Source organism: Bombus impatiens, unplaced genomic scaffold, assembly GCF_000188095.3.
Source record: "Bombus impatiens unplaced genomic scaffold, BIMP_2.2 scf_0517, whole genome shotgun sequence".
In the NCBI taxonomy this organism is placed as follows: domain Eukaryota; kingdom Metazoa; phylum Arthropoda; class Insecta; order Hymenoptera; family Apidae; genus Bombus; species Bombus impatiens.
The window spans coordinates 107153-119214 of NT_176936.1; the positions used below are offsets into that span (position 1 = coordinate 107153).

Sequence of the window (12062 nt, forward strand, 5' to 3'; positions counted from 1 at the left end):
CACGTTCGAGAAATAAAACGGCCAAGTTATGCCGCTTTTTCCGGCCTGCTCTCCCTCTACGCGTTTACGGCAAACACACATGTATATACTGGGTGTCCTTGCGGAATGAAAGTACCCTGGAAAACGTGACCTCTCCTTCTACCTATGAGTAATGCGAACCGCTGATGGATCAAGGAGCCCATGTACAACTGTGCATGCGCACCCATGTTCCCTTCCCTGCTATCTTGAATGGAAAAGTTTCCAGATTTCTGCGGCCACTGGCTCGCGCGATTCAAGTGCAAGTGTCAGTCCTTAGTTACGCGGAACGATTATTAGTAGACTGTGGACATTTACGCAAATTCAAACTTTTATGAACATAACTGAAGAAGTAAAATCAAAATGAAAATTTATTTCATCTACTAAATATTATAACAAGTACTCTACTTTAGATATTTTATGCATTTAGGCATGTTACGTATATTCTGTTGACTTTTGAACTTTAATTTTCAAAGAAACGAATAAACGTTCGTAGTCTAGTTATTGGTAGCGTCGAGGTTATCTGATAGAGGAACGCGTAGATGAATTTGTAATAGAAATATATATTGAAGCAAGTATAAGTATAAGTACAGGTATAGCTGATCCAGAGCCTCACTGTAGCAGTGTTATATTCCAATAGAATATGATAGATTTATAGTAAAGGACATTACCAAAAAATCAACCTTGGTGTGTAACTCTAGCTGAAAGTTACAGGAAACATCAATAAAAATCTACTTGTAGCTCTTTTGTTTGTAGACCTTGTTACCCAAAACAACATTTATATTCGAGTACACAATAATATGAACCTCTTCTTTTCTTCATTTTTTTGCTTCACTAAATTCTATGTTCTTCGCAACGGCGGTGTCCAGGTTACGGCTATACAAAAGAAAAAGACGTAGAGTTTTCCTAGAAGTAATTACTCCAACAGGTAAACTGCCAGTCTGTATGTAAATTCATATCTTTATGAGTGCAATGATAGAAATAGAATCTAAATAAAAATTTGTTTCATCTGCTAAATGTTATAGCAAGTATTATAATTTTGATATCTTATACATTTCTGCATATTGCGCGCATTCCGCGCATTTTTGCATCTTTAAATATCCCATAAATGCCTGAATATTCGCAATCTAGTTACTAGAACCGCGTAGTCTTTTTTCCATGAGAATCGCGTTAATGTGTAGCAGTTCGCATGGAGAAATTTGCTCGCGACGTCTTGGTAGTTAATTGCTCGTTAGAGGTGTTCCATTTGAGAACTGAGTGCAAAGAGATAGTTTTATTTCAACTTTGAGATATGAATTCTTGCACCCTATCGCGTAATTGAATTAATGTTATTGGCGAAGTTTTAGAAGTCATGAGTTTCAGGTTACGATATGCGATACAAGACGATCCACAAATTAGTAGTGATAAATACATTGATAAAGTAAATTGGTAAAGTTTCCAATTTAATTTGAAAATCAAATTTCAAAATTTATTATCCTTCAAAATTTATCACAGCAACCAGTCACAACAGTAAGATACATTAATGATACTACTCACTTGACTTGTAATTTATGAAATTATACAAGTATACAATAGTATACAATTATACTATTTTTGTATCACGAGTCTACAATTAGTTGATAAATTATCTTTGTAAGAAAACCCTGTTACCAAGTATTGAAAAATAATCATAGACGAATATTTTTTCTTCTAGTATTAAAAGAACCAAAGCAACGTGTGAAAACATCGAGCAACAACGTTAATTACCTACCTAAACACTTCACGGTAAACACAATCGTTAAAGGAAAGAAAGGAGTTTTCTATTAAGAAGCAAAGTTGAGCGTAGTTTGTTTCGATAAGAAAAAAAGAATTTGCCAGAGAATAAGCGTTCTTGGCATTCTGTTTCATTAAGCACGCAGGACGAGATGCTGTAAGTCCTTCGGATCGCGCGATAGGAATTTTAATGCGTGAACATTAACATAAAAGTATCGTTGAATTTGCCACTCAAGATTTTGTAAATTGTTATTCTAAATGCGCCGGTTACTTGTGAATTATTGCACCAGGCCTGACTGTACCGTTTCAGAGATAATTCGTGCAATTTCGTTGCCCGTACGAACCTCTCCCGACGAATAGCAGTTAAATTCACTTAGCGCTGTATCAGCATGATACATTAGCATGCTTGGCAACTGTTTCGACTTTGTTAAGCCTCCTTATATTAATTTGAATACAAAGTATCTCCTCGAATCGCCACCGTCTCCTCTTTCTACGTTATAATTTACAGATTTTACAAATTTGCATAATGCACGGACCTGTACGGAGTTATTCAAATTTTACAACGCTCGGTCGCATTGTTTCGGCTGTCATAATGACGCCACGTAATCGCGGAAATAACTGTTTAACATCTCGTCTTACGAAATTAGAGGACACCAGCCTCTCGGAAATGAAAACGAATGGTTTCAATTTTTGTCAATTTATCAATTTCGTTCTACTGGTATACGATCATTACTCGATTCTCAAGAAACAAATAATTTACTTCCATACGTTTGTTTATCGGAGAGAACATTGTGCAGCTTCTCTAATATAACTGGCTTAAACCCGTTACACACGTAATTTCAAATTCATTCCAGGCTAAGGAAGTAAATAGACTCTTCTAACAATAGAACGTTTACATAGCAGGACATTGTATGAATACTAAATCGTTTGGCTAGTGTCCGTGTAACGAAGGTTCCACTATATTAGAATTCAATATGGAAACTAGCGCGAAACTATCGCTCTTATCGATTACAAAAGCGTAACTCGAGTAACAACGAATTAAAAGCTCTTATCGTTCGAGCAAAGTGCGTCGTTGTCGAGTTTCAACTAGGTGGGATAGCCAATAAACGCCCAAGGCAGTATGCATCGTTAAACGAACCTCACCCTCTCTTTTTTCTTTTTTTTTTTGGTTGCAGGTCCGGCCAACGAACAGAGACGAATTAGGAGGAAATTTATCGATTTCCGATCCCGAACGATCGACTGCGCGAAAGTGGAGCGGCTACGTGAGATCCGGTTTCGGAAGGACGGAAAAATATGAGCATCTCGTGAAGTCGGTTTAAAGTGCAGCTTTCAGACATCGAAGGGGTATAACATGGAAACCGAAGAACTCACTAGACTCGTAGATGAGATCTACAAGGTAAGCGTCCAATCGAGTATCGATCTGAAGATCGTGCACTGGTCTCGCCAGGTTGGCTCACAACACCCAGCTTGGTTTCTCCTCATTGTAACGTACGATAGAAACCAGCTATAGGAAAACGGGAAAGTTCTGTTACACTTTCGATAAAATTGATCGAGTGAAGTCGTGTTTGATTAATTGCGCAATTAGGCGACAGCGTCGCGTCGATTAACGCTTTTCACTCGAAAGAAATGGTAACTCTCAGTAGCGCAAGGCGAGTTTTACCAATGACACGATAATTCGAATTACTATATCGAGTTGTTGCACGTGAAACAGCCAATTTCTATTTTATTTAATTCAATGTAATTCAATTTATTGCCAAAATATCCATTTTTTTGTATATACAAAAGTATAAGCAGTCGGATATATTCTGCTTTTTAATAGATTTTACAGATACTCTAAAATCTTGCGCAATTTAATGGTTAAATGCGCTACACGAAGATATGAAACTCGCAGTTAGACGTTTTCTGTTTTTAAACTCCAATCTACAGCGTAAGAGAACTGTAAATTGCCTTCATACACGCTTTACCCCGTTTATAGATATTATCACGATTTTCTCGCTTACAGTCAACGAATTTTCCAACGAATCTCGTCACATGGCGTGTGAACGCCAAGAACCTTGATCATGTGTCACACGATACACATGGGATAATGAAAAATGGATTTCCACGTGTGAGTGTGCCCTCGAGTAGACACAAGTACGCTCTCGAATATACGGGAATCTGGCCGTATATAAAATTTGCGCCACAATCTTCCTCTTCTTAACGGTTTAGCAAGTTCTTCTTCAGTGTATACGTCATGCAACGTGATAGGCTGCTCTTTCTCTCTCTCTTTCTCTCTTTTCCTCTCTCTCGTTGGCCAGCGAACGATTTAATAAAATTCGCGTTTGATAAAACTGTCAAAGATGAAAGTTGATCGTGGATATCGAATTTAGAAATTCTACTCTACCGTCTGGAACTTTTTTCGGGGATATTACTTATCGTTACCCTAACGGCCTGCTATTTCTCTGCTTCTCTACCATCGTGTCTTTGCTTCCCGACTAAGATGCTGGTTTTTTATGTCCTTCTACTTTATCTCTCCCTCTCCTCTGCCAAAGGAAATGGATATCGACCTATGCTCCTGGAAATCACTTTCATCAATTTCCCAAAGGCTTCTTCCTGAATATCTCAACTTTGAAGAATGTTACGAACGTAGAGTATATTTTTCTTGCTTCAAACAAAAACGGGTCTGCCGTTCCTTATTGTTCAATTAATTCAAAATTTCATTATACAGAAGCTCCAAGTCCTGTTACTGGAAACATAATTTTTCTATTATATAAAAACTACCGAATATACTTTTCCACTATATTTCGTGCAAAACTAAAGTTACCGCTTCCTGCGTTCAATTAATTCAAAGTTTCGTAATATAGGGTAGATATAGCTTTAAAATTTCATAACACAGCGTACAAAGAGTTTGCACATAGCCGTACTATAAATTCTGTTCCTCGCCAAAAAATTAATTCTGTTATATAAAAATTCTTACAAATTTTAGAAGTTAAGCAATGCTATCTTAATTAAGAAAATTGACAGTCTACTCGGCGTATTTATTAGCCAAATTTCTTTATAGAGACAAAGTATTCTTCGTTCAAATCCAATCATCGTAGTACTTAACGTGGAATACAGTGTGTGTTATAAATAGCTGACGGAGATTTTCGACCTTTTGAAACTTTCCAGGATGACAAACAGATTTATCTATTGTACTATGAACAGGTGTAGAAAACTATCATCTATAGATAAGATACCGTAAAACTCGTCTCAATGTCGGAATTTAATAAGAATAGTTATAGCGAACGCAGCAACGTGAATATCTATGGAATTCGTGTGTGTAACGATGGATGAATAGCCAGGTCGTATAACCCTTTCGCCACTAACGGTACATATGCATGTTTCCTATACATACAGTTTTTAAGAATTGCTAACGGTCAAATATCCTCCACAGACTACTAATGAGGTACATGTATATGTGCTGTGAGTAGAGCTCGAAATCTGAAAGTAGGAAATTCTTCTCTTCTAATAGTAAGTTACGGATCATTTGAGTAACTGTATGCATATACGTCTGTAATCGTTTTGAACAGTTTTCAAGATTTTTCTAATTTTCTTTATAGTGGTATAACAGTACAATATAGGCGTAATACTTACATCTAACCATAGACTTCGTTATAAATTGAATATAAATAATAATCAAATTTTCTTTGATACATCGTTAAATTTTTATACCAAGTTCAAAAAATACCGCAAACGTAGAATACATTCGCTTCGAGCAAAAAGGAAATTGCCGTTTTGGTGAAATTGATTCAAAACTCCAGAAGCCTGAACCTTTTTTTCGAGCAAAACTTTTCTACTAGGTATAACTATTTATATGTAATATTTCTAATAGGAATAGCCTAATAGGAAACTAATAGGAAAGCCAGCTACAGACAAAAACTAATAAAATCTTGATTATTTTTAAAGGTGTAGTTTGAACAAACTGTTGATTTACCTGCTACACAAAGTTGTTCTAATTGGAATCAAAATTTCGCCTGTAACACGTATCTGCTAAATAAACGAAAGCAAAGAAATAATAAGATCGTAATCGAAAGATAAGGTATTTTGAAACGTCGAAACTTCCAGTGTAAACGATTCGCTTCCAAGGAAAAGGAATTTCACGGAAAATTGATCCCCGACGCAACACCGTCTACTTTCTCTACCCGTGAACCATAACCATCATCCTCGTACGTTGCCGCGGAACTTGTGTTCGCGGTGGAAAGCTCCATCTACTTAGCTGACTGTACAAAAGTTTCCATCGTGGCACGAGCTTGCAGTTAATCCGTCCGTTTATCCTTCCACTTATCCGTCTGTCTGTCTCCAAAACGTGCGTTTACGCGGAAGCCTGTAGACACGGTTGCCACAGAATTCCCCGATAATTAGGTGTCGCCTCGGAAAATTATCCGTCGTGAATACAAGCATGGCGGCGGAGGTGGAGGAATAGGAAGATACAGAGAGAGAAAGAGAGAGAGTGAGAACGTTGGATGGTGTTCACGGTAGCGAGAATGATTAGGCGGAAGGTAATCTTATTAGTCGTTCGGCAGTCAAGCTTTCCTTTAAACCCCAACGCCCTTCATCTTTGTCGCGATCCTTCGCACCGTGGAACTTCGCTTCCCCCATTATCCTCATAGACGAGCCACCGTTCTGCGTACTAACGACGGATGCTTCGTGGAAAATACCAAAATCGCGATAGTCAACGACTTACCATGGCTTAGATACATCTCTCGTTTCTTGCCATCCGCTGCTGTTATATCCATCAGGAAAGATATAGGTTTACTCCGGCAATATCGTATCTCCACTTTTTGAGAAATTTGAGTTTCTACGTGCAACAGACAGTTCTCCATTGTCTTTATGTCGTAGAAAAATCACATTTAAATACGTATGTACTTCGCAAATTTGTCAAAGATATATAATATTTTTGTTTGTTTTATTTAGTGTACATAGAGCCATTTTCGAGAACTATGATTCTTTATTCTATGTAAACAACGGTATTAATTATGTTTTTATTGTATTTAACAGTTAACAGGCTCTACGTTTTATCTTCGTATTATCCGTATCTAAAAGCCTTGAAATAAAAACGTGTTTAATTCGAGAGCTTGAGAGACATTTTTATCCCACACATAGAGCAGTAATCATGAATTCTGAATGGAATCTTTTGCGAACGAAATATCGATCGCTAAGGGAGTCGAGTATCGTGATTAAAACCAGGCATTTAAATATTAAAACACACTTAAAGATGAGCGATATTTCGGTCCAGTTACGCTGTTGGAAACTGTTAACAACATATCAGTGGATCGATGGAAAATATCGAGAATAGAAACGAAAGTGCTCGTTCATACTTTATACAAAAGTTACATACACAAATTACGTAACAGAATTACATCAATACTCTAACAGTCTGCGAAGTTTCTCAACAAAAAATCATCCTCTATTTAATATCTCGCCCAATCATTGGTTTTATTCTCCTCTTTGACAATTTCTTCGGCACCTTACGTTCGTAAATGTACAATGAGTTTTCCGCTTCTACGTATCTTATTTGTCACCGTATTACTTTTCACGGCAACTTGCCCAAGGCGTTTTTATTATCCAATGATATCGGACATAGCAACTTTACCCAGAGTTATTCAACTCCTAGACACAATCGTTTCTTTCGTAAGAAAGAATATCCAGGGAAAAGCCAGGGAACAAATAACACAGTCGATTGCTCGTTTTCTTCATAAAATCACAATCAAACGGCAGAATGTAATCACCATAGAATAAAATAATCCCGCCTTCGAAGACAGTATAAACCTTAACTGTCTTGGTCCAGCGTCGCGTAGAGGAACGAAAAGACAGAGAAAGAGAGAGGATCGAGTAAAATAACATTGAGATCTTTCAAAGTCTTGCCAGAAACGAGATTTGTATGCAGCTTATTATATTCTCTAACATAATAAGCAGTTGCGGTTTGTCAGACGACAGCAGATACAAACTCAGATTCTAAGAAAGCCTTTTCCTGTGCTTGTAAATAATTCTCCCAAGGTATTTAATACGAGAGGAATATAATTGTTTACAGTAATTATTGTCCACCTTAGCAAAGTTTCTCGGCTAAGGTTTCAGAGTGGTGTGTCTATCATTAATATTCCGTAGAACGAGAGTTAGGCTAAAGGATTATAAACCGGGGATCTATTAAAACGTTCGAAAGGAACGAGAGCGGAAACAACAATTACAACATCCGAGTAACTCAGACGAGCTCTGAACTGGAATCGTTTTATTTTCCCCGGGCGAATTGGAAAATCGTTAATAAATCGTGACAAATTGGAGGAATTCGCGCAGACCGTCCAATTAAATATGGCCGGACGAATTAATATCACCGCGAATGGCTTCGTTAAGACACCGTCCTGCTCGAATTAGTACCACCCACCCTCGATCTTTTCACTTTCTCGCGAGGAACAGTAAAACACGAAGGAGAGAGAGAGAGAGAGAGAGAGAGAGAGAGAGCGAGAGAGAGAGAGAGAGAGAGAGAGAGAGAGAGAGAGAGAGAGAGAGAGAGAGAGAGAGAGAGAGAGAGAGAGAGAGAGAGAGAGAGAGAGAGAGAGAGAGAGAGAGAGAGAGATCTATCCTTCGACCGCGTCCATAAATTTTGCGGCCGTTGAAGTTATTAACGTAATTACCAGTGAAAAGCTTAAGGGGGTAGCTCGTGACGCGGCGTGGTGGTGCTTCCCTTTTCGCACACCCTGGTAATCGATCTAACGTTCGTTCGTGGCTCAGCAGAAAATAAAGGACACAAATCGGTTTTCCGGAGCTTGGGACGCGTTGAAATTAAACTGCAACGGGCCAATGATCGGCGGGGCCGGTGTGGTTGCGACGCTGTTGTCGCGCGTAATCCCGGATAATCCTTTAATTTTTGCGGATTCCATTTTACATTCTCCTGCATACAAGCCACGCGGCGCTTGCACGGCTTCAAACTTGCACACGGTAGCACGTAAAGACTGCTATTTGTACCTGCTGACGCATATATTAATCATACGCGAACCTGTTTGGATGGTTGGCACGCGTATACGGCGTTCACGTATCGATACATACAGATCGCTACAGATCGTGTATCGAGAAGCGCGAGCGGTGCATGTTGAGTATCGATTCGTTGAACGTGATAGAGTTTGTCTCTTCTTTTACACGTATCCGCTTCTCACGCACGCTGAAATTTACGGTACTACTTGCGATCCGTTTTTCCGCTCATCGATTGGTTTGGATATCGTTTATGCGGCTCGTCAAGAATGCCGTTACACGATCATAATAAATAAGTTTCGTTAATAAACATCAGGGTATCGGAGATTACGAGGCACGTCATAGGATTTGCGTTAACGCGACCGATAATCGGCTCCTGATTTTTCTACCATTTTTCGTGTTTCACCCAGTGCTCGCTCGTTGATCGTTTCATTGTGTTGCTTTTAATTCCATCATGTTTAATCATTGTTCGATCTGTCGCGATTAAACGAGTGACGTACATGAATATTAATGTGCGAGTATTTGCGAGTTTTTGTACGGTTTTGAGCTTTCTTGTTAACAATTTTTATAAATATTATATGGTGCACACTGCTATCACGTTGTAATGTTTTACCATTACGTCTGTAGAAAATGTCAATTTGTAAATCGAACATGTGGATTTGTAGTCACTACAAATCCCTGTAATTTAAAAACAACATTCCATATTACGCATAAGGTTCGATTACATGCTGTCAAAAACAATCAAGAAACACCCGAGTGTATTGCAAAGAAAATTGCAAGTTCCGCTAACCGAAGAGGGTGATCGAACATCGGCACCTATCGATAGCGGATATATCGACGCCCCGATTGTCTCGAAGATTCTTGATTAATCGATGCCCGAAGGGAGTTTGTTCGCTCGTACTCGATCGGATTATTACGTTTCCGCGATAAATTGCTGGCGTACTTGGCCAGACCGAGAGACTCACCTAAACTCACACTAATGTATGCATCGCGTGGGTTGTGACGCCTCGCGGGCACCTGTTTCGAGGGGTGCCTCTCGATGGTGGTCTCGATGTAGATCGGAAGCCAATTAATATCCACTGGCATCCTCCACTCTGTCCCTCCCTATGGCGAGCCACCGGAATATACCCCCGTTGAAACATAACTGCACGGACCGTGATATACTCGCGCCATGGGGCTCTCTTGTCGGCGATGGGACCCCATAAACCTCGTCATGCGATAACACCGTTAACCTGTAGTTACCTCGTTATTTTCTAACGGCCACCGTCTCGAGAAAATCGAGATTGTAACGAGACGAGAGAGCACCTCTTCTTCCTACCGTGCTTTCTTTCCTTCTGGAATCTTTCGTGTGATTTACTCCGGCTTGATTTATCACGGCGATTCCCGCGGAAATTTACTAGCGCTCGAGGAGAGAGAGAAAGACTGGCTACTAGTTGGCCACGCTTATTCCGTCTTATCGCCTCGGTACCAGCGCATGGACGATGTTGCGTTGTATGGTTTATGGAATTTATTAAGCGAATTCCTTTATTTCGCAGATACGTTGAAAATTATGGAACGAGAATGCGATCCTCCGTAGGTTATTATTATTAATTCCGATTGGTCGATTATTCGTTATACGGTAGTTCTAAACGTAGAATAAAGATCGCGCTCGCGATAGGAGTAAATTGCGGCGCGTCCAGTGCGACATATTTACTACCAAGACGTTAGAACTGTGTTCGTATTCTATGATAAGTATTCGTATATCTCCATCAGCCTGTGTACGTAGTTAATCGTCGTCTTATTGAAAATTATTTTATTATTTCTTTCAATTTCTATTGTTTCCTGGTTTATCTTACAAGGGACCACCTTTAAGTTGTCCGTTAATCGATATTCAGATAATCAATCATTCTATCGACCGATGTCCTGGCGATCGAAGTTCCATTGTACCATCAAAGCTTTAGGATCGTGTTCGTATTCCATCATTTTTCATTCAAAGTTCCGCACACGCGGTTAACTCGCGGATCACTTTATCATCGTAACAATATCAAACGACACTCGTCGGGGGCAAAGTTAACATTCAGTAACGCGTTAGTCGCTCCATGGTGTACCACACCCTCTCAATTAAAAAGCCGCTGTGATTAGCCAGACTCCAGTGTAAAGGTTCCCAAAGCCTGCTGCTACAACACCATTAATAATCTTTAAAAAGATGAACAGACCGTAGCGGGTCTGGCAAAAGCCACAACTAACGCGGTTTAGTTGGCCAAGTAAGTACTGCACGTGTCCTAACGAGGGTCTGTTCATTGTGCATATTCATTAGGACGTTCATTATGACCATTTGTCGTCCACGGCACATCATCCCTAAACTTCCAGTTTTTCCAGGGGCGGCTTCCAATTTTTAATACACCATGCGACAAGAAATCTTGCTGCGACGTTCGTTGCACACCTGTCAATATTTCAATCTCCAGATCAATTAACTCTCTGATTTATAATTACTTTTTCAATTTATTCTATGTCAACTGCGATCTTTACTTTTCCCTTAGTACAAAAAATTATACAATTTGGCATTCTATATAGAAATGTGATATTCGCACGTTTTTACATGCAATTCTTCGAGAGATTTTCCACGGAAGAAAAAAAATTAATTATCATGGCCGCAACATGGCAGCACGTTCAGGGAAGAACGTTTCGGGATACAATAAAAGAGAGCGACGTAATTCCCTGAGGATGGCTTCGTATCGAGTCACCCTTCTTCTCTTTTTAATAAAGCAACTCCTGGATTTAACTGTCCCCTGGTCCTGTCAGTGATAAGAAATCTTCTGATTAGGGTGTTTGTCTTTCTGAACTAAGCTGCAGAAACTTCGCAAGTTATAAATCTCTCAGGGGGTACATTGATTAAAACACGATTTTTTACGCAAGAGATCGTAGGGGAATTCCTTTCGCATTAATATTTTGGTTTGTAACACAATTTTTTATGACAAATATGAAATCTTAGAAATCAGAAAGCAAGAATTTTCAACTGCTGTGTGATTATTATATTTAATTAGCTGATATACACGGTGTTTGCCCGGAATCTTTTACAATCTTTTTTAACTCTTTGTATACCGTGGGGCCGAGTTGCGCCAGATACGCGTATATACGATATCAGATACGACTCATACGCACATATGAGCCTTTCTGCTTTATCAGTTGTTTTCGCCGAACGCATATATGAGTTCATCGGCCAGATTGATGGTTAACGCAGAACGAGTATATGCGGCAGTAATCCACAAAGGGTTTTAATAATACGATTTTGTGAACTTCTACTGGTTCGGTAAATGTTCTGTAGTCCGTGGTAC

At 39.2% G+C, this 12062-nt stretch overlaps 1 protein-coding gene across 1 annotated transcript in view; it reads left to right on the plus strand.

The window, feature by feature from the left end:
• LOC100746267 overlaps nt 1–12062 on the plus strand; it is a 166089-nt gene that overhangs the window by 13616 nt on the left and 140411 nt on the right. Inside the window, exon 2 of the mRNA XM_012388085.3 lies at nt 2943–3163. Within this exon, the coding sequence (XP_012243508.1) occupies nt 3119–3163 (45 nt within the window). The 5' untranslated portion in view covers nt 2943–3118. The remainder of the gene's footprint in view (nt 1–2942; nt 3164–12062) is intronic.